This window comes from Macrobrachium rosenbergii, chromosome 7, assembly GCF_040412425.1.
Source record: "Macrobrachium rosenbergii isolate ZJJX-2024 chromosome 7, ASM4041242v1, whole genome shotgun sequence".
Taxonomy (NCBI): Eukaryota; Metazoa; Arthropoda; class Malacostraca; order Decapoda; family Palaemonidae; genus Macrobrachium; species Macrobrachium rosenbergii.
The window spans coordinates 36,751,227-36,776,077 of NC_089747.1; the positions used below are offsets into that span (position 1 = coordinate 36,751,227).

Consider the following 24,851-nt stretch of genomic DNA (forward strand, 5'->3'; position numbering starts at 1 on the left):
CGAAGGAAGTTATTGCTAAATAAAAAGAAGTTTTGAACTCGAGGTTTGTATAATTTTGTTATGATATAAGAATTAAAATTCCCTAAGTTTTGAACAAATACTCAAATATAGCATTTATTATTAATTTGTTTAATTGAGAGAAAGAAAGAACCGTTATTTTGTTTTTAGTGTCATTTCTTAGCAAAGACTGAAAATGCACTTTATACGGTTTTATTGTAATTATCTTATAGTGGAATATTGAGTTTCTCAAGACTGATGTCGTGTCAAGTACTAAATGCATATTGGCACTTAAGAAAAACTAGAACAAAACCTTGATTTTCAGATGCAGTTTCTTAGCAAATAGATATTTGCCGTTGTTTAGAAAGGTGGAAAATATAAACTGAATTTTGAAAGTGAAATTCCTCAGTAAGCACTAAATGCAAGTTGTGTTGTCAATATGTTGTCAGTGCTGCCACGACACGACAAAGGCTGCAAGTGAGGCCGCAGCAGCAGCAGCAGCAGCCCCCTAGTCCCATACTTCATTGCCACTCAGCCACGTCGCGTCTCATTCATTTCTCTTTTCTTCTTCCCTTCCAAATCCTCTCGTCTCCGCCGGTTGTCTCCCTCCCCATCATCCTCCTCCAGCGTGAGGCGGCAGCAGCGACCCCTCGGACACCAAGGCCTTCCCCCTCCCAAACGAGCAGTGGGCCACAGTGCACCCCCAACCACGGGTCGAACAACACCACGCCAACGCACTCGAGGTAAGCCCAAGTATTGTGCATGTCTTGTGGGTTGTGTCTCGTAGTTCAAGTCTCTGTTAACTGATTCTGGTCGTCTTGCGTACTTGCGTCGCTCTTTACGATCGTCGCCGGCCACTGGCTGATGAAATGGCGGCCTCTTTCATCATGGCCAAGATTGCCTCTTCAACCAAAGCGCAGTAACAGTGATGGATACGTCTTTCCGCTTATTATTCCCCATTGTTTTTTCTATTTTTTAAGTCAAATTTTGATTGATTAAATTTTGATTTTATGAAAAAGATTCTTTTTATTTTGGCAAGTTAACGTTTTGATAACCAACGTAATAAAATTTTAATAGCGCATTTCTTACGGGTTAAATGTATTTCCTTTAATCGATATACCGAATATTGCCGATATTGCAACGGAATTTTTTTTTTTCATTTTCGCTGAGTATTATTGTGGCCTGTTCGTTATTCAAGACAGTAGATGAATTAAATTTCTCTCTTATAACCTTTCTATCGACCTAGAATTACGAGTGTTATCGTTTTAATAAATTGCATTATACTTTCTGTCAATAGACATTTTATTGGGTAACTGGAATATTTTTAGAGAAGTAAAAAATTAGTTTTACATTTTATGTAATAATAATAATAATAATAATAATAATAATGATAATAATAATAATAATAATAATAATTATTATTATTATTATTATTATTATTATTATTATTATTATTATTATTATTATTATTATTATTATTATTCAGAAATACGGCTAGCATTAAGAGTGGAAACAAATACTAGGAAGATCTTTATCTAAACAGACAATCAATAAACTCGGCGCGCACCGGTGCATATTCCTATTGGGTAAAGTCGGATATTACTGTGAATGTAGCTAAGTATATGAATTGAGAGAAACTATAGAGATCAGCTATTTTCGTCCTTATGCATAGGTTTAACGTTCAGTTTTACTTCTTTCCTTGTGGTAGTCTGGGTACCTGTATTTCCTATAATATGTAGCCTCTGTGTTAATGTGTGTGTGTGAGAGAGAGAGAGAGAGAGAGAGAGAGAGAGAGAGAGAGAGAGAGAGAGAGAGAGAATGTAATGTCATTTCCCTGTGGACACAAGGCTGCATAGTGTCATCTTGTAAACGAATGAATGAAAATACGTCCCGAATTCGTATCGATAAATAAAATATTTGGAAAATTTTTTTGCATATTTGAGAGGACTCTAAGTCTTTGTGATTAAAGCGGGTTGGACGGGGAATATGTGAAATTATTCACATTTAGTTGAAATATGTGTAGGATAACCGGGAATTTAAGTTTCATGCATTGTTTATATTACACATCATTAATGACTGAATAACAAAGGCCCTTGTCGTCCTCTAGAATAAGAACACGGTTTTAATTTTAACTAATTCTCTTATTTCCATTTAGCTTCAAAGAGGAAATGTCAATAGGAAATTTTCACATTAATGGAATGGCAACTACGTTATCAGTTATGATATGGACACCAAAATTCTTTAAATTGTGAAAGTATCCTTTTACCAAAAAGAGATAAAGTTGCACACACACACGTGTATATATATATATATATATATATATATATATATATATATATATATATATATATATATATATATATATATATATATATATATATATATATATGAGTGTGTGTGTGTGTGTATGCGTATGTGTATGTTTATATATATGTGTGTATATATGTATGTTTATATATATATATATATATATATATATATATATATATATATATATATATATATATATATAAATAAATAAATAAATATATATATATATATATAATAAATAAATATATATATATATATATATATATATATATATATATATGTAATATATATGTATATATATAAACAACAGATCAGGTATGCAAGGCATTTATTCACATGATGAAGTAGATTAAGGGCAGGAATACAATGTGATTCACATTTTGTTTTATTCCTACGTTTCGTGACAACATCGCCACATCTTCAGGGATTTTCTACAAAATGAAATATAATATGTTAACATAAAATAAGAGCTGATTATGAGATCCAATAGATGAAAAAGTTAAAACAATTTAACGGTAAAATTGCAACTCAGACTTAAATTACACGCACATTTGACTAAAACTGAGTTTAAAAGTACAAAAAAATTATATATGATTAAAAGGAATTGAAAACATCTCGGCATAATTATAAAAAAAAATCCAACACATACAATCAAAAGTAAAAGTCAGATATTCATAAAACTACAGCTGAAAACAGCTCCACGCAACCAAACTTTCAGCATCAAAGACAAAAACATACTAAAAGTAAACAACGTTAACAGGTAAAAGAATCACAGCAATTTAGGATAAAAACAACGGGACAGCAGAGGAATAGTTGTTTTGAGTCGGAACTCGTAATTTGGTGTTTTACGTTTCTAAAATCAACAGTTCGTTGAGTTCCTTTGTTTGGACAAATCTTCATATTTAATGGCTGTTTTACATTTAGTAATATGATTCCTTATATAAGACTTTCTAGGTTAAATAGCTCACAACCAGTTCTATAACTAACACCCCGATGAGGATCGGCCCTGACCCTGAGAAGACGCAGGCTAGATCCTATATATTTTCCCAGATTACATCTGGGACAAGTGTACTGTAGTCATAAACGACGCTGACATCATCAAAGGGCAGAGCCGATCTTTAAATTTGAAGAGCGAGCCAATGGCATAAGCTTTAAATTCAAGGCTCCAAAATTGTGTACGATCTTAGTAAAGTCCAAACGGGCATAAAGAGGGAGCTTGGGGACCTTAAAACACGTAGGTTGATCAGAAAACTTTTTATTGAGTAGTTTATTTAAAATTTTATAGAAAATCTTAGAAGGAAAACAGTAATTAGAGAAGCACTAGAGGAGAAAAGTAATTTCATTGTGGAAGAGAGTCCAACTAGAGGTAAGAGACAAAGCACGATAGAACAAGATATATTATATAGAGTTAAGTTTGAAATCGAGAAAACAAAAACTATAGAAGTTGGCACCGAGGCCAGTTCATGTTTTCATTCTAAAAATTGGAGTACTAAAACAGCCATTTTCCTTAGAGACCAGAAGTGTTATTTAAGCGTTTGAAAAATCTCAACCTGTGTAGCAACCTCAGCCGCCTACGGAATGAGTTAATGGTTTTGTTACAAAATGCATTCTCAAAGCTTGAAACAAACTGGGCCCTCTTTTTAAAAAGAGTGATCTGGAAATTCTCAAATCCCTTTCTGGGCGTGATGGCATTATCATTGTGAGGCCGGATAAGGGGAGGGGAACGCTAATATTCGATAAAAGTGACGACATTAATAAAACGACTATTCTTTTTGTAGCCATCGTACAAGGTTCCAGAAAGTAGATATACCAAATTATCAAAGTATATTCAAAGTGGAGGATAAAATCAATAGATTTCTCAAAGCCTTGAAAAAATGAGATCATCATTGTTGAAAAAGTGTTGCAGGACTTATTCTCCACCGGTTCATCCTATGGAATTTTGTATGGTCTACCAAAGATACATAAATATAATGTTCCTCTCCGCTCTATTTTGGCTGATTATAAGCTGGCAAAATATCTCGTCCCTCTATTGGAACCACTGACCACAAATCAGTCTACCCTTAAACATTCTGAAGAGTTGAAAGAACGTATTTTATCCCAGGATTCTAACTTATTCATGACTAGTTTTGATGTGCCTGTTCCCCGAACCCGAGCCTGTTTTATTTTAATTTTAGTTATTCAAATTTTCAAGCTCTTTCAGAATTGGCCGTGCTGGACAAAGCATTTGTTTTGAATGGACAGCTTTTTAAGCAAACTGAGGAAATGGCCATGGGGTCTCCGCTTGGTCCTACCTTTGCTAACACCTTCATGTGCTCCCTGGAGGAGCACATTTTGGATGAATGCCCCAGACCCTCTCTTTTACTCACGCTATGTGGACGGGACTTTTATCCATTCAAACATGAGTTCAATGCAGACCGGTTCCTGGATTTTGCTAATAATTACCATAACAATATTAATTTTACAATGGAAACAGAACACAACTCAAAATTAACCTTCTTAGATATTCTGGCCTCTAAGGAAAATGGCTGTTTTAGTACTCCAATTTTTAGAATGAAAACATGAACTGGTCTCGGTGCCAACTTCTATAGTTTTTGTTTTCTCAATTTCAAACTTAACTATATATATATCTTGTTCTATCGTGCTTTGTCTCTAACCTCTAGTTGGACTCTCTTCCACAATGAAATTACTTTTCTCCTCTAGCGCTTCTCTAATTACTGTTTTCCTTCTAAGATTTTCTATAAAATTTTAAATAAACTACTCAATAAAAAGTTTTCTGATCAACCTACGTGTTTTAAAGTCCCCAAGCTCCCTCTTTATGCCAGTTTCCCGTATCTATTAAATGATCATTTTCGAAGGGACTTTACTGAGATCGTACACTATTTTGGAGCCATGAATTTAAAGCTTATGCCATTGACTCGCCCTTCAAATTTAAAGATCGGCTCTGCCCTTTGATGACGTCAGCGTCGTTTATGAATACAGTACACTTGTCCCAGATGTAATCTGGGAAAATATATAGGATCTAGCCTGCGTCTTCTCAGGGTCAGGGCCGATACTCATCAAAGTGTTAGTTATAGCTATCTAACCCAGAAAGTCTTATATAAGGAATCATATGACTAAATGTTAAACAGCCATCAAATATGAAGGTTTGTCCAAGCAAAGGAACTTAACGAACTGTTGATTTTAGAAACGTAAAACATCAAATTACGAGTTCCGACTCTAAACAACCATTCCTCTGCTGTCCCGTTGTTTTTATCTTAAATTGCTGTGATTCTTTTACCTCTTAACGTTGTTTACTTTTAGTGTGTTTTTGTCTTTGATGCTGAAAGTTTGGTTGCGTGGAGCTGTTTTCAGCTGTAGTTTTATGAATATCTGACTTTTACTTTTGATTGTATGTGTTGGATTTTTTTTTATAATTATGCCGAGATATTTTCAATTCCTTTTAATCATATAAAATATTTTTGTGTTTTTAAACTCAGTTTTAGTCAAGTGTGCGTGTAATTTAAGTCTGAGTTGCAATTTTACCATTAAATTGTTTTAACTTTTTCATCTACTGGATCTCATAATCAGCTCTTATTTTATGTTAACATATTATATTTCATTTTGTAGAAAATCCCTGAAGATGTGGCGATGTTGTCACGAAACGTAGGAATAAAACAAAATGTGAATCACATTGTATTCCCCTTAATCTACTTCATATTAATCTACTTCATCGTATATATATATATATATATATATATTTTTTGTATATATATATATATATATATATATATATATATATATATATATATATATATATATATATATATATATATACCCTATATGTGTGTGTGTTTGTGTTTGTGGACGGTTTTTGTGTACATAGATAGATGGATAAATAGACAGATATTATTATAAACAGATATGTGTATACAATTTAATTCCAAACTGACCTCTGAGATAAACCCCTCGAAATAGTTCTAAAATGGCTAAAGTGTTTGTCTGGATCCTTTGTGGTAAAATAAGAAGTTGCAAACACGTCTTTACGCTTTGCTCTCGGGACTGCTCGCGATATCCCTTGGAAGTTCTTAAGATTCTTTGTGCAGAAACTTCAAATGGTTTGGCGTTGAACATTTCAAGGAGGAGAAGACGGTTGTCTGGAATTTATTAAGTATTCGTCATCCTATTTATCTTCTTCCATGTTATAATGGCTATCGTTGCTATTGTTATTGTTGTTGGTTGTTGATGATGATGTTATTATAACCCAACAAGAAATTCTTAAGAAAAAACGGACGAGCTCAAATTTGAGTTCTTTCATGGTGCACACTTTTGACCAATGTCACCTTAAGTGTACAGCCCTGATGTCAAGTCAAAAGAATGCTACTTATTTTCTGCTATGTAAAAAGAGACTGAATAAGCACTGACAGAATTACATGGAATTATACAATTAATATGGAATCATTATTAGGTAAAAACATCCAGCATGAAGGATCAAAGTCATGATATCCCCCACACACCCCCAAAAAGAAAAAACTAAGCTCATCACGACAACGCCCACCTTTTCTTTATTAGGAAGCAAACTTGCCAGAAAACACTAATGAAATGTTGCCTTAACGAAATTAACAATATTCGTTAACACTGGCCTAGCTATTTAAATTACCTTCAACGCGTAACTTTTTTGTTAATGTTTGAATGTGGAATCTCCAGGAACACGGCACCAACTCTGACGTATGCCGTAGTCCCTCCGCTCCTTCAGCAGTCGAATGTTTGTTAATCATTCGACTATTGTTAGTGTGAATATAATCTTAAATGCTCGTTTTTTCGACGTCCAGATAACTTTCTTTTAATGCCACTTTAGGGTGAATATATTCTTAAATGCTCGTTTTTTTCGACGTCCAGATAACTTTCTTTTAATGCCACTTTAGTTAAGTCAGTAAATCATTTATCATTTAATTAATCTGTTAGTTAATAAAAAAACCAAAAATTTGATTGAAAAGAATGTTAAATTTTGGACGCCGTAATTTTTGTGATACTGACGACATGACCAACCTACAAAACTAACTCATTGCTATACTGAATTCTTGAAGCTTTGGAGTCAATGAGTCAGCGACATGAAGTGATTAGTAGAAGATAGTGAATGAAAATTAATTTCAAGTTAATTCTGAGGCCAGCGATGTCCAACGTAAATGATAAACGGTGAAAACTTTATTAAATTGAGCCTTAATAGACTGGCAGAGGACATTCATGCACCTCCTAAAATCACGTCGTATTTAAATGAGTGTTAAAAATGATCGACTGCTCTTCTATACACGACGTGAGGGATCATGAATGCATTGATACCTTTTAAAACTTTCATTATGTAATTACCCCTTCATTTGTCTATCATAGACATACAGTCATAAACATAAGAAAATAAAAAAAAAGTAGATATACAAACTCTGATTTTGACAGCACCGATAATCGATGCCAATATATGATTTAAGCTTATTTCATTGCATTCAACAAAGTTCATGTAGTACTTCCGCTGACAAGAATGCGAATTACTGAAGAGACAAAGATCCTTATTGTATTCTAGTACGGCATATATTTAGCATTTGCTAAGAGACTTCACCATAGTTTATGTGTGTGTGTTTGTGTGTAAACAACGTAAGCAGAGTAAAAGCATGATATGGAAATAAGTAAGTGAATTGGAATGGTTTGTCTAAGTAGTGAAATTTTCGTAGAAACTAAAACGAAACTAAGTTATAAAGATATCAAGATATATTCATATAAGGTATGCAATCTACTTCACGGATCCAAATCAATGTCACTTTGTATTCACAGGCGGCGCTGGCTGCGCTAGTGAGTATATATACGTCTATATGAACCTTCTACTTTCCATAGACCATATTCTCTGCTTATGCCATTCGTTGCGCCTTGTTTCTTTAGTCACAAAATTGACGCTGCGATGTGCGGATCCCTGGGTCCCTTTGCTGCCTGTTTATTGTTTTTTTTTTTTTCTTTTTTTTTTCTTTTCACTTAATACGCGTTATGGATCTTGCGAAGTGCTGCAGTGTCTAGGTAAAGCTTTTTATGTACAGTGTTGATGCTTCTCTGGCGCTTTGTTATGGTTTGTGTTGTCAGAGGGGAGTAAAACATATTGCCTTTTTTATTCTCCAGCGACTGCACTTATACTGTAAGGCTAACTGTGACTCTGTTATGGGTGGATGTTAATGGGAGTAAGGCCTATCTTCATTTAATATCCTATTAATACAGGATTAAGGCTTACTTGCCTGAAGGTGCTAAGGTATATATATCAAAACGAATAAACCTTTTAACATAATCATAATAAATGCGTTGTTCTTGAAGATATGAGTGCCTCAACTACTCTGATTGCTTATTATTGCTGATGTTTGTATTTGACCTCATTCATTACTCATTTTTACTTATTCTATTTACTCTTTCGCCTCATTTTCTTTGCTTCTGCTCTCACTTTTCCTGGGCCTCTATTCCTTATAGTTGACCTCTCATAAAATGTTAATGTCATTATATCTATATGAATGTGTTACTAAATGGATATGACTTCGAGTATGATAAGGAGACTATTATTTTTTTGTGGCTGATAGATATAGTTTTCAATTGTCTTATTTTCTATTTCTTTTACCAAGAAGTAATGGAAATCCCTCCCAACGCTTTCATATTACCGAAGGCAAAGGCTTAAAAAAACAAAATTATTTCAAGTAACAGCTGTTGATATGAGTATGTAAGAACTTTTATAATATTCATAAGGCTCTTGTCTAGTTTACGGATGCAATATATATATATATATATATATATATATATATATATATATATATATATATATATGTGTGTGTGTGTGTGTGTGTGTGTGTATGTGTGTGTATATATGATAACATTTAATGTTACTATAGAGCTTAATACGTGGAAACATGAAAAATTCTCACACATAAATTAGCAAAAATCACGTTATTTACATATAAATTTATATATAGTGAATATATAAATAATACACACACACACACACACACACACACACACACACACACACACACACACACATATATATATATATATATATATATATATATATATATATATATATATATATATATAAATAGATAGATATTTATATACATATAGATAAATAAATAATTATATATATGTATATATATTATATATGTATTGTATATATATATACATTGTATATATATGTAATTAGTGTGATATTTTTTTTGCTAATTTATGTGTGACAATTTTTCATGTGTCCAGATATTAAGCTCTATAATATCATTAAATGTGGAATATGCTATACCCAAGACAGAATTTACACCCAAAGGGAATTACATATAAGTGCTTGGACCTTGACTAAGGTTCGAGCCTATTCCTTTCGCGACATAGAGCTAAAATGATAAAACAGGACTGTAATTCTAACCCTCATCCTAAAAATATAGATCCGAATCCCTCCATGGCAAGAACACTTACTATATAGATCTCCGATGGTGTTAGTAATTCCAAAGGTAGGGCGAATTTGATAGTGCTGGGTTATTTGTGGCTTGTTATACATACATACATATATATATATATATACATATATATATATATATATATATATATATATATATATATATATATATATATATATATATATATTATATATATATAAATATTTTTTTTAATACACATGCCTCCTCTGAATGGGATGGCACTTGGAATAAGACAGAAAATAACTACTGACACGTTCATTCTATAATAATTAGGTCGAGTATAAACCCTTTATAAAGAGCCCTAAACCCCAGAATTACTTTCCTCTACACAAACTTGTCTAGTAAACATTCTCACACATCTTTGTCATCCTCTCCTTCTTTCTCCAAACACTTCGGAATTATACATCTCTTTTTCTCAGTTTCTTCTCCTCCATTCTTTCCACCTTACCAAACCATCTTAAAACACTGTGACCCATCTTTCCATCTGCTTTAACCTTACTCCCACTTGGTCCTAATTTTCCTACATTTGTCACCCCTTTAACTCTTGATAACCTCCTCTCTGCTGCAGGATAGCTCCTTTCTTTCTTTCGTTCTTTCTTTCTTTTATTCTCCAAGGAGTTGTTTCCGTCATTGCTCTTTTGAACTCGACGGGAGAGTCCGTGCTCTTAACGGGCGTTGCCCAAACACCCGCGTTTGCAACCAATTCCAACATTTAATCTGTTGAAGTTGTCCATCCGCGAACGGCATGGCTCAGCATTTCTTTCTGTTTTCGTTTATTTTCTCTTCTCCTTTTTTTTTTTTACTATACTGGTTGGATTTGAAATGCTTTTTTACCCCAGCCTCTTCTTATTCATCTAACAATTCTTCCTAAGGATTTACCTGTCTGCCTTTCTTTACAACTTTTCTTTAATCTCCATCAACCCTGCACTAGAAAAGAGGATTTTCTGGTCGTTCCATTGGCCTCTGATTATATATATATATATATATATATATATATATATATATATATATATATATATATATATATATATATATATATATATATATATATATATATATATATATATATACACATGTATACACATTATATATATACATATATATACACGTTTATATATTTATATTTATATATATATATATACATATGTATATGTATATATTATAAACTTAGGAGACCATTCTACTTGAGAACTGTCACTGTTTCATTTATATTCACACATAGCACTTGCAAACACACTTTTCAGTCGTATAAGCACCTGCACATTTCTCTCACTGTGTGCATATATATATATATATATATATATATATATATATATATATATATATATATATATATATATATATATATATATATATATATATATAAATAAATATGGGTGTGTGTGTGTATGTAAGTATGTATTTATATGAATTTTTGCCAATTATACTCGCAAGGCCCTGGTTCGAGCCCTGGCTGTGACAGGTGCATTTATCAATTATAATGACCTTGTTTACGTTAACACATGCATAGGTGAATGAAATGCATACTTTAATTTGCTCTCAAAATTACTTTTGTACTTCCAAAATGCTACTAAATGCAGTTATATGAAAAGAAGGTATCAATAGAAAATCGGATATATATATATATATATATATATATATATATATATATATATATATATATATATATATATATATATATATATATATATAAATGTATATATATCATTATATAAGCATTACATTACATTTCATGAAAACTATGTTAATGAAAATTCATTATGTTATGAACACGTAATCACTCGAGTTTATAAGATGCAGAAGATATTAGAACAAGGAAATTGCTCTCTAATTAATTTAGTCCTGATGGATACTCCATATTTCTGTATATTTCATATTGATTTCCCTACAAATAGTGATAATTCTGGCTGATATTATGATTATTAACATTGTATTTTGTATTTTATTACGTTGTTATTTACAATTTTCTTTATGATTTTTGTTAAAATTAAATGAAATCAAATAGCCTGTTTTTTGAATCAGTGATGCCAGTGTACTGAACCGAATGTTAACTCCCCTGCAGCACCCCCAGCAGTAGTAGCGGCGTCAGTAGCAGCAGCAGCGTGGGCAACGGCGGGACCTACCCCCTGGTCCCTCAGATCAGCATCACGCCTGACGAAGCTGAGGTCAGGGGCCGGGCTCTCTCCAGACTGAATGGTTCGAGGTCCGACTTGAAATCCATGGATCAAGAACTTCATTCCCCTGGAGATCCTGAGGAAAAGTGAGTGGTTCCCATCTCTTATTATTATTATTATTATTATTATTATTATTATTATTATTATTATTATTATTATTATTATTATTATTATTATTATTAATTCTCTTGTAGAAATTGAGAATGGGGGAGGCTATGTGGGATTTTAAAATAAAACACGTATACTACGTGAACGAGACCATGCAATTATTATCATTATCCATAAATATTTCTTACTAGCACGAACCACTAAACTGGTGAAGACATCAACAGTGGTGTAAATGTATATATATATATATATATATATATATATATATATATATATATATATATATATATATATATATATTTATATATATATATATATATATATATATATATATATATATATATATATATATATATATATATATATTATATATATATATATACGTGTGTGTGTCTGTGTGTGCGTGTATATATATATGTATGAACGAGAGTTTTTGAGAACCTACTCGAATCTCCTTCTCAATATAAATATATATTTCCAAAATATATTTACAACTGCACTACTGTGGATTTATTCACCATTATTATTTTTTAAATTATTTTCAGCTTAAAAAGAACGGCAGCATCAGTGGAATTGGTTTTATACAAGATGTTTTTAATTCTCCTTATTAATCTCTATTCTTCAAGGTTGATATCTGCTAACAGCTGTCCGATGTGCATAATCTGGATGAGGGGAAGGGCAATCGTTCTGAATATAGTCACAACTTATTCTGCTGCACGCAGGCAGAAGTTAAACATGGCGTGATATAACCGTAGACTTTCAGCACAGGGTAATTAAAATCACGATGTCGTTCTCGAGTGGCACAGAATCTTCATAGCTTCCTATGGGGGTCGCCAACGTTTCTGAACGTATCTTCAATCTATCTTCAGGACGGGGTGGGTTTGTTCTGAAAAATGGGTTCATCAGTCGGTATATAAAGGGTCCCAGATGGAAGGGGACAGGATGGGTGGTAAAGGGAGAGTCAGTCACAGCAGATGAAGGCAGCTCCTGATGGTCTGCTCGCTTGGCTGGAACACCGGCGGGCGTCATTCTCCGTGCCACCGTCGGGAAGAGGAAAGTTTCCTGCGTGGTATAAAGTCTAGGCCTATCCTTTCCAATGTATAGAGCCTCCAGGAGGCAAAGGAGTCAATGGTCTGTTTCCTCACTAATTATTCCGATATGGTATTGAGAATTATATAATTTGGTTTTACCTTAACATTATGGCTATTTTCAGCGTGATTACATATGGTGCCTTCTTGAACGTGGCAGGATATCCTCTTGGGAGATCTCATCGTGGTCATACTGACCTAAGTGCCAAGGCATTCTCGGACTGGGCATCTATACCGATGGACCACGTTTGTTGTTTTCAGATGGTCCTGCACCAAAGCGGTTGCTCTGTTTTTCATAACCAGGCTGCTAGTTCTTTTGCTTTTATTCTAAATTAGTAGTTTTACCTTTTTCTCCAGGTCCGTAGGGCAGACGTTCCCTTCTATGATGTTTCAAAAGGCGCACTTTTTCCCCTCTTCATAGTTTGTGAAACACTCCCTTATAAAAGAGTGATGTCTTCAATTGCGGCGGGGCGATGTTCCTGCTGCTACCATTTATTAATGGTCCTACAGATGCATTTTGTGATTTCCTGGTTGTAATGCCCATTGTTAATTAAGCAGTGAGAGGGAGCTCTCCTAACAAAGGTGCTGATTGCAGTGTGAGTGTATCTCTCTGGATATTCACTCTCACCGTTCAGGTGCACAGACTTGAGTATTTTTCTGAATGGGTGGAGTGAGTGTCCAGAGATACAAACTCACTGCAATCAGGGCCTTCATAAGGAGAGTTCCCTCTCACTGCTCTTCTTGGAAAGACACACACCAAATTAGAACATGTTGCTCAGGTCTTCATTAATAATTGGCATTCCAACAAGAAAATCACAAAATGTATCCTTAGGACCATTAATAAATGGTACCGGCAGGTACATCGCCCCGCCGCCCTTGAAGACATCACTCTTTTACAAAGGCGTGTTTTGCACAAACTATAAAGAGGACGGGCACACCCTTCAGCCCTATGGTGCCGGTGAAAAAGGTCAAACTAGTGATTTACCATAAAAGCAAAAGAACTAGCAACCTGATTATGAAGAACAAAGCAGCCCCTTTCACGCAAGACCCTCTGAAAACTACCAGCGTGGTCTACCTGTACAGATGCCCAATCCGCGAATGCCCCGCCGAATACATCGGTATGACCATGATGAGGTTTTCCAAGAGGATCTCCTGCTAGGTTCAGGAAGGCACCATACTTAATCACGCTAAAAATTACAATAATATTAAAATAAAACAGTGTTTTAGTTCCCAATATCCAAATTATCCATAAGGCAACAGACCATCACCGCCTTTGCCTCCTGGAAGCGCTACACATTGGAGAAGGAAGGCCCAGCCTTAACACCTTGCAGGAAACTTTCCTCCTCCCGACAGTGGCGTGTAGAATGACGCCTGCTGGTATTCCTGAACCGAGCAAGTGGACCAGTCAGGAGTAGCCTCCATCTGCTGCGAGCGACCCTCCCAGTACCACCCATTCTGTCTCCAACGTCCGCATGCGGGGACAAGTACAACCATCAACATCTGGGAGAAAGCTTGGCTCGGGCACTAATCCCCAAAAAGCCATTCAAAATTCACCTTCTCTCTCACCAGCGATCTGGGACCCTTTATATATCGACTGATGTGCCCGTTCTAACCAGAATCAACCTACCCCGTCCTGAAGATAGACCGAAGATACGGTCAGAAACGTTGACGACGCCCTTAGAAAGCTCCGAAGATTCTCTACCACTCGAGAACGACGTCGAGATTTTCTTTACATATGCTGAAACTCTACGCTTGTATAACTCCACGTTTAACTTCTGCTTGCGTGTGCCAGAATACGAGTAAAAAGTTGCTATATTCAGAACTATTGCTTTTCACCTCATCCAGATTATGCACATCGGACAGCCCTTAGCAGATATCAACCTAGAAAAATAGAGAATAATAAGGAGAATTAAAAACGTCTTGTATAAAATCAATCCCACTGATGCTGCCGTTCTTTTTAACTGAACATGCTCAAAAAAGGGTCTACCCCTTCATACATTATAATAATAATAATAATAATAATAATAATAATAATAATAATAATAATAATAATAATAATAATAATAATTATTATTATTATTATTATTATTATTATTATTATTATTATTATTATTATTATTATTATTATTATTATTATTATTATTAAAGTTGTGTGAAAGGCAGCTGAGTCCCATTTCTAAAAGTTCTACTCTAAATAAGAGTTGAAAGTGGAAATAAAGGTAAAGCAGATGGATTGCTCTGGAAGAGGCCAAGTAAAGCAGATGGAAGTCAAAAACTGGAAGCGATGTCCTTGACCCATAGGAAGGGCTACTTTATCACATTTTCCATAGTGTGCTGTTAAGGCACACTGTAGCTGCATACCGTTTCTGCAGAATGAGTTTCAGACAAGTTTTTGTAAGGATGAAGGATATTTGGCGATTTAGAAAAAAATATTTTTTTAAGGGGAAAATACTTTTTTTAGGGCAGAAGGAGATTTTTAAAAGGAAAATACTTTTTTTGTGGGGGGGGGGAGATATAGTTATTTAAGTTTTAAGGCAAAGGTAGCTTCGGATACTTTAATCTGAAGGTAAATGGAGATTTATTTATTTAAATTTCAAGCTTGTAAAAGTCTTCAGGCAGAGAGAGAATTGGTTTTTAAAATTTAAGGTAGAGGGGCATTTGGTTAGTTAGAGACTTCGTTTAAGGTAGGAGATTTGGTTACGCAAGGAAAATAGGTTTTCCAAGGCAGAAAGGAGATTTATTTATCTGAATTTTTTCAGGTAGCGGGAGATTTGGTCGTTTAAAGAAAAATTGTCTTTGAGATGATAAAGGGAGTTATAGTTATTTATAAAATAATTTTTTAGGGAAAGGACAGGTTTCGTTGCTTGAAGGAAAACTGATTCTTAAAAGAAGAGGGAAATTTGCCTATTTAAATGTTCTTATATGGGTAGAAAGAGATTTAGTTATTTAGAAAAGGATTGTTTTTCATGGGTAGAGGATAGTTTTGGTGTTTAAAGGAAAATTGCTTGTTTAAAGAAGAGCTAGGTTTGGTTATTTGGAGGAAAACTGCTCTCCTAAAAAAGATGGTGGTTTACAGGGAAACTACCTTTGTTTTTTTTAGGATTAGTGGGATTCCGTAATCTCAAGCAATGGAAATTTGACTGTTGAAAAGAATGTTGCTTTCTTTGAAGAAAAAGGTGATTGCCATGCCAAGGAGATTTATTATCTGAAAGTAGATTACTTTTCTATGAAAAGGGGAGGGGGAGAATATTTAATTATTTAAAAGGAAATTGTTCATGAGCACGAGGGAGATGTAGCCATTTAACGGAAAATGGCTTTGGGGCTTATTTATTTAAGAGTGACTTGCTCTTTGCCAGCTCTGTAGTAGTTGTTATTTTTCTGTACATAAAATGAAAACTTATTTTTAGGAGTGTTTTGCATTTGATTTTTTTCTGAATGCATTTAAAATTAACTTGGTTTTCAAAAGATTTCAAAGTCCTCAACACTTAATTAATCGTGATGAATCTTATCTTAATGACATTATTTTACAATTGATTCGAAGTCAATACTTCGGCCAGGTAAGATCTCGTGGTTTTGTCCTTTTTTCATGAAAAAATAACAGAATATATAAGACCTCACCTATGGAATCTATAATTCATTATCACTAATTCTTCTAATACATTTACAGGACCTGCATCTTTTGTGGAGCTTATGATTCTTCCTTCACCGAGTCCGGTCTGGACATGCATTACTGGAGAAATTGTCCGATGCTCACTAGATGTCAGCACTGTCGACAAGTAGTTGAAGTGGCATCTTTAACTCAACATCTTTTAGGTAATGTGGTATTTATGATTCTCTTCTTAAAAACTAAGGATAAATTTATTCCTTATCAGTATTCTTCAATGCTTTTTTGCTACACAGGTGTTTATGACATTGTGAATATCTATTTCCACGTATATTTGTTTGATGGACTTGTATGCAAATTATAATACAAAAAGTTAAAAGGTAAAATTCTCTGGGCTAACATGTGGTAATGATCCTGGCTCAACTTTCTGAAGGCACTCTGTTTGCCTTCTAAGGAACATCATTAAAAAAGATCCTCTGGCTCATTAGTGCAGATAAAATATATTTTCATGAGCTGGTGGGCTTGCATTGTGCTGTAACTGACTAACGAGGAAAAGACAGGCATGAAGTTAAACCACTTTGCTCATGGAGAAACGAACTTTCTCCAACTGGAACTCAGTCTCACTTGCATGTATTCGTACAGCAGACAAACATAATTCATTGATGCCATTCGTTGCTCCTGTTGACAAGTTTTCTGTTCTTCATTGAAAGCAGGTAAAGATTATTCTGGTGAGGAATTCGGCCACGTTAAGCTCTTCCAGCATGTCGTTCTGGAAACTAAAGTAAAATGCGAGGAAGCTATTTCTTATTTCAGATCAAATGCGGCATAACCAACATACCACTAGTAATCACAAGCTGGTCCGCTGGTAAAGTAATTAGTGTCGCGGCATGCCACTCAGATGTCGCTGGTTCGCGTCTCGCCCAGGGCGATGAAAAATCACTGGCTCTGTATCATGATTAGTTACTGCTTGAATTGTAAGTCAATGGCCTCTGTGTGCTTGCTGGATAGGTTTCATCTACTGAAATAATGATAATAATAATAGTACATTTCCTGGGGCTCTCAAGAAAATGTCAATAGTCATATGAACTGTTGGTAAGGCGACTGAAGTTGAAGCAGGTAGGTTGAGGAGGAATGGGACAACGACTGTTGTCTTGTTTTTCTCTGAAACCATGCCTTTAAGGAGAATGAAAGTCTTAATAAAATATTGATGTTGTTATTAAAGCCATCCACTGAATATTATTGAGTTTTCAAGCCATTCAGATTTCCATTTTACCTTATTGCCAATTTGTGATTAATGTTAATTAAGAATCATTGCTATTATACTCACATATACAGGGTGTAACACGAGTTTATGCAAATATTGTGGGAAGTGAAAGAAAAAAGTAATTTTGAGCAGAAAATGTTCTATAACGATATGCATTTTAAGGCTTCGTTTGTCGGCGAGGGGAATTTTAAAATAACTGCTTTTCAGTAACACTGCTCTAGGGCAAGTAAGATGGTGTATGGGATGTTGGGATGTCGGAATAGTTTGGGATTTTTGGGAGGCGGGGGGTTAGAGAAGGAGGATGGAGCAGTTGGGCCGATGTTAATAGAGTATCTCCCAAAAATTTTTTTGCATCATTGAAACCCCTCTCCCTCCCTAACAGTGGCAATCATTGGACACCGATAAAAATAAAGAAAAAGAAAAGTAAGCCTAATTGAATCTCCCCTCCATCAAAGGTAGGCTTATTCATTAGACACCTATCAAAGATTTAAAATGTATTTTTAAAATCTCTCTCTCTCCATCAGAAGTATTCATCAGACACCAGTCCTAGGCGTAGGCGTAGTCATGACTCGTGATTCAACAATTCCGTGACAAGGCGGCAGGACAGAGCGTGCTAGAATTCAATTATCACAAGTACATGTTGCCTAGCAACATGTACGCCACTTACTTGAGACGTAAAGCCATACAGTACCACTGTAAGCTAATCATTAAAATTGGATAACTTGCAAGAAAAAGAATCATAATTAAAAGACAAGCAATCCATTTGCCTTATCCACTTCACCCCCTGCCCCACATCCCAGGCTACCTCCGACCTACCGTTACCAACCTCCATCACACTAGAGCAGTGTTAATGAAAAACTGTTATTTTAAAATTCCCTCACCGACAAACGAATTCTTAAAATGCATATCTTTATGCAACATTTTCTGCTCCAAGTTACCTTTTCTTTCATTTCCCAAAATATTCACATAAATTCGTATTACACCCTGTATTCAACCTAAATTATGGGTATTATGTATTTAAGCCTTATGACCACCATAATTAGCCTATTCCTGAGTGTCCTAGGAATCTACAATTGGTACCTGCCATTGTTGTTGACATTGTTGTTGTTCTTATAACTGGTCTTTTGCCAATAAAACTGGGCTGTGATCCTATAGGATATTCAGGTATGGAATGATATTTGATCAAAACATTCTCAACATTTGAAAGTGACATTTTCAGTCATTTTCAGTTCGGTTCCCGCAGCTACTTTGACCTTCCGCTCATAATCACCTTTAGAAAATTCAACTAATTTTATGGATTCTCAATATCTGTATTCTGTACTCTGTCATGGACTAAGAGACTCACCGTTTTCAAAGAAGAGAGAAAAGTTCGCAATATTATATTTCTTTCTGTCTGTCGATCTTATTGTTGTGGCCGTCTGTGTTTCTTTTGGCTTAATATTTCACACGTATACATACACACATATCATGTGGACATTTATATATATATATATATATATATATATATATATATATATATATATATATATATATATATATATATATATATATATATATATATATGAGTATAAGTTATTCTAAGGTTAGTGAATTCGATATCAGTTGGCATTGTGATTTAACATATACGTATACATAAGACAGTTACAGGAAAAGAGGCTGGAATGTAAAGAAGGCATTTGATGGAATACCAAGGTAGGTAGTGTTTTGGTGTTTAAGAAAGAGAAAGAGAAGATTGCTGCGAAGCATATTCCCCAACTGTATTATGGTTCGGCCAGACGAGTGGGCGCCTCGGTTTTTTTTTTTTTTTTTTTTGCCATGCCTCTAGGTTAGGTTAGGTTAGGTTGGGTTAAGTTAAGATAGTTCAAGAATTTCGCTTGTGTATTTTGGGCGTGGTAAACATATTGAGATTATTTTCAAGAAGATTCTATGGTTAGTTTTTAAGATATGGCGTCCCTTTTTTTTTTTTTTTTTTTTTTTTTTTTTACCATAATACAGTTTGGGCTGCCGGGAAAGTTAATGTTAAAAAAAGAATGGTTTATGTAGATGATAGGTATTCAGCACGTTTCTGTTTGTACTGGCTATGGATATACTGAGTGGAAGTATTAGAGATGAAAATCTGAGGGAATTTTTATATTCAGATGATAAGGTGATTACGGCAGAGTGAGGAAGAATTGCAAAGAAAGGTAAGAGAAGGGCAGGAATCTCTTGAATGGTTGGATGAGGGTAGTGTAGGTAAAGTGAAGGCACGGTGTCCAGCAACCAGGGAGGGCATAGGTTACTTATGCCAGATAGGGGAGGCCTAGATTTTGGCGTGAAGCTAACGTTGAAAGTAGGATAAAAGCAGCTTGAGGGAAACGGAAGACGGGAGCAGGGGTACTATGTGAGAAAAGAACGCCAAATAAACTGAAAACAAAAATTATTGCACTTTAATCATACCAGTGGTGGTGATAGTTCAAAAACATATATTAAAAACGAAGGGGAACAGAAGGTGGAACGAATAGAAATAAGGATGATGAGGTTGATTTCTGTGGATCTCACTGAGTAAGGGGCTGGAAAAAAAGAAGAAATTAAGAGAAGTGGCGTTGCGGTTTAGATTTCTGATATGATAAGAGTCGAAGCTAAGATGATATGGGCATGTGGAAAGGGTAAACGTAGGGGAGAGAGTGATGAGGTTTGGGTGGAGCGTGTTTAGGGTAGAAGGCTAAAATGGAGGCCAAGGATAAAATGGCATCATAAGTGCAGGAGTATTTGGAGAAGAAGGGTTTAGTAGAGAAAGATAATTTCAACAGAAATGGTCAGAGAAGACGCATCAAGGCTGCCGACCCTATAGCTCAGGGATAGCAGCAGCAGCAGCAGAAGACAGACATCTTCAAAAATAACAAATATTTGAATGCAGAATTTCGACGAGATATTAAATGACTTGCCATAACATCTAGGGCCGGCGACAAATGATACCTTGTATTAGGTATTTATATCCATTCCTATTATAGTTTAAAGTGTATTAACTTCACTATTCTTATAGGATATTGTTACTCGGTGGAATATAAAATAAAGGTTCTGTGTTATCCCAATATATTGGGTTATCGATAAGAAAAAGTCATTCAATCATATTAAGGAGTTACAGAGCAGAAAGTCAGTTCTACAGTATATCTTCTTTTCAAGCGCTTTTGTTCTATTTGATATTATTGTTCCTGTTCTTTTAACGGTTATCTAAATACTTCATGAATATACAGCTATAGGAGTACATATGGATTCCTCATAAGAGTTCATAATACTGGAATGTGTTTGCTTTTTTTCGTAACAGCCAATTAATCATAATATAATTGCTATTCCTATGATAATTATTGTTCCGTAACTATATCAGGATTTTATAATCACCCGTTTTCTTTGAAAACATCTGGACTCTTCGTAATGATCCCTGTTAATAGTAAATATCAAGACTACATATGACAGCCTCTCCCTTTGGGATATACAGTATTAGGATTCCCTTTACCACTTTATGGCCATTTGAACTCTTGATTTATGCCATGTGAGACTGGGCAGGAAGGTCATTTAGTCTCCTTTTGTGATGCAGGCGAATGCGTGTCTTCATCCCAGTACCGACGTTGCGAGAGATGTTCGGAGGCAATCACCAAGAACAATTTCCACACGCATGCTTTAGCCAAGACATGTACACGTAAGTATACAGTACACGAATTGCGTTGGCCATTCCCAGTGATAAGGTCTTTGAAAGGCAGGTTCATCAAAAAGAATAAAATGAAAAAAGCATTTGATATCTTGAGGTAACAATCAAAATTACAAAGAAAATAAATAAGCATTTTATAATTCCAAAAATGATTCGAAACGAAAGCATAAAGGTAATGAACATTCAAAACGAAAGCATAGGACTATTGTAATTAGCATGTAATAACTCCAAAGGACATTCAAAATGAAAGAATAAAGTTAGTGAGTATTTAATGACTCAATAGAACACTGACTAAGAAATCATGAAATCAATGAGCGTTTCATAATTCCAAAGAAGGAGCAAAACGAAAGCATTTTATTTCTTAAATGAAATGCACCAATTTCAGGTGGCAGCGGATATAAAAAGATAATCAAGAGATCCTTTATTATGTTCATTAAAGGGGTATTTTTTTTTTACTTATAGGGCTATTACGTTACATTTTTTCTTGAACCAGTAACAGTTTTACCGCCATGCTGTAGTGTAGAGAAATGACGTCGGTGAGGGATAAATCAGCCAGGAGACAAAAGACGCCGAAAATACAGGGGATGAAGGACATACCCAAACAAAAGTAGCCTAAAGGATCTCTTGCCTGATTCTTCTTTCTTTTTCATAAATACTACGAGAGAAGATTTGTAAAGAAATAAAAAATCAATTTTTGACGTGATTCCGCTTAATGCTGGTTACCTAGAGATTTAAGAATACCCCGAATGCCCTGTCCTTGCAGCTTGTAGGCCTGAGCCCATCGCCAACCACTGTCCTCTTTGTCATGAAAACATACCGCCATGGGAAGAGGGATGGAAAACGCACCTTATGCCGGGGCCCGAATCATGCCCGGCGAATCCCAGGACAAAGCCACAAGGTATGTATTGCTGTTGTTGCGTCTTGTAATAAATTTTCATATACTTTACAGCTGAATGAGATTATTTACAAAGCTGCTATGAGCATTTATGACCTAAGATCTGACTTCAGTATACAGAGCGGCTGGCCCTTAAGGCCTCCTTTTCGTCTAAGGTCAAGCAGGTGTTGATTTCCAGTCCAGTTATGTATCATCTTGAAGAGCTTTTTATAAAGATATGTCTTGATTTTAAATGCATTTTTATACTAGCATTATAACACAAAACTTTTCACAGGTAAATAAGTAAGTAAGAAATGCTTATCTTTCGGGAATGTTTCCCAGATTTCCGAAATTTTATATGATTCATATGATAACGAATATCAGTTTAAACTGAAGGGCGACTGACAAAAGACATAATATTTTCTGACAATTTTCTCATCTTTAGTTACATCATTGTTGTCAGAGCTAAATGGTAAAAGTATTTATGGAAGTTTAGATCTGGATCCGTGTTGACAAACTCAGATTTTTACAGCACCAAAGAAAGCAGCCACCTTGGAGAAGAGCCTCTCTGTGACATCGGCGGCCTCTGAAACTTCTGCAGGAGGGGGGGGAGGAGTGGGCGGCGCCCCTGCAGTTGTCAGCGCCGTGTCAGCGGCAGCGGCGGTCAAAAGTAGGATTCCATCCAGTTCAACACCAGGAACCCCGAGAAGGAACACTTTTAATAGAAGACGATAAACAGAGGAGTGTCTGGAATTAAGATGGGAGGATTTTGTACATAGGTTTAATTATCAGCAGGAAAGGTCTTTGGATTTTAAGTTGGTGAAGAAAAGGAGGATTCTTTGTAAATAGAGATGCCTGAAGGAACGGCGGCCTTTGGAATGCATGTCAGTGAAGAAGGAAAAAGGAAGTTTATAAAAGAAATTCTTCGGAAATTATTTTAGTGAATGAGCGGTGGAATTTTATACATGGGCCTAAGGCCCAACCAATAAGGATTCTACAAGAAAAGACTCTTCTGGGTTGAGTTTAACAGGTGGTGAATGATGGTGCAATCACCTTAAATTACCGTATACTGAAGCACTGAAACTGTAAACACAAGCTATATATACTCCATACATGCATGCATACGATTGTGCGTCAACATTCACACCAATAACATATAAACAAATATATTTTACATGCACACTTACATATAGAAATATGTATGCAATGATGATATGCATGTTTATGTATGTTTCTGTGCGTATGTAACGTATATTTGACATACAGCTACGCACACACCTACAAATGCATTATATATATATATATATATATATATATATATATATATATATATATATATATATATATATATATATATATATATATATATATATATATATATATATATATATATGTATATATACATGTATTTGTGTATGTGTGTGTGCGCACACGAAAATTTAAATCTTCAGGTTTAGAATTAAGAATACGAAACTGTATTTAAAAAAGGCTTAGGTCTTTATATACAAAGCTTTGGAATAATATTATGCCTAAATTAATCAGAAAGTTTGATTCTTTTTTATAAGGGCGACCCCTGAATGTATCATAGAAAGCAATGCTTCTTGCAATTACGTGGCAAAGACGAGGAAGTTCAAAATTTCTGTACAGAGATAAAATTTTTAATTTGGTAAGCAATTTTATGATAGGCTTATGCTCTGCTAATGCCACTGTATTCATAGGAAGCATATATATATATATATATATATATATATATATATATATATATATATATATATATATATATATATATATATATATATATATGTATGTATGTATGTATATGTATATTTATATATATATATATATATATATATATATATATATATATATATATATATATATATATATATATATATATATATTTCTCCTATGGAAATGATATTGATGATGTGCTGTCAAATGTCAAATTATTATTAGTCCATAAATCAATGACACCAAATGATATTCGCTTTGTTGAGATGATATCAACCTTAGAAAATTATCTCCACTCAACTTCAATCACCAAATTTAACTCTAACGATTTTAATTATCGACACTAATGTTAAAGTTCATACTCATATCCTGTGAATTAAAAGAGAACATAACCAATGTCCGAAAAAATTGGGAAAAAACTATGAAAATGTGAAAAAAATTGGTTTGAGGAGCAATATTGGTGTTTCTGATACTGGACTGAAAATATTTATGAAAACGTTTAGAATTCTTTATTTGTTATGTTTCCCTTGATACCAGATCTCACTCCAGGTTGTGA

The 24,851-nt window shown here is 34.5% G+C and overlaps 1 protein-coding gene across 3 annotated transcripts in view; it reads left to right on the forward strand.

Moving 5' to 3' along the window:
- The window catches only part of LOC136840304 (centrosomal protein of 104 kDa), a 571,779-nt gene extending 548,312 nt beyond the window's left edge, over positions 1-23,467 (forward strand). For 2 of the 3 annotated variants that reach the window (XM_067107005.1, XM_067107006.1), the window contains exons 14-20: positions 625-740; positions 8,107-8,124; positions 11,830-12,027; positions 16,805-16,950; positions 21,580-21,681; positions 22,454-22,588; positions 23,097-23,467. In XM_067107005.1, the coding sequence (XP_066963106.1) occupies positions 625-740; positions 8,107-8,124; positions 11,830-12,027; positions 16,805-16,950; positions 21,580-21,681; positions 22,454-22,588; positions 23,097-23,299 (918 nt within the window). In that variant the 3' untranslated portion in view covers positions 23,300-23,467. The remainder of the gene's footprint in view (positions 1-624; positions 741-8,106; positions 8,125-11,829; positions 12,028-16,804; positions 16,951-21,579; positions 21,682-22,453; positions 22,589-23,096) is intronic. The other variant, XM_067107007.1, reaches the window with a different exon arrangement.
- Positions 23,468-24,851: the final 1,384 nt, after the last annotated feature.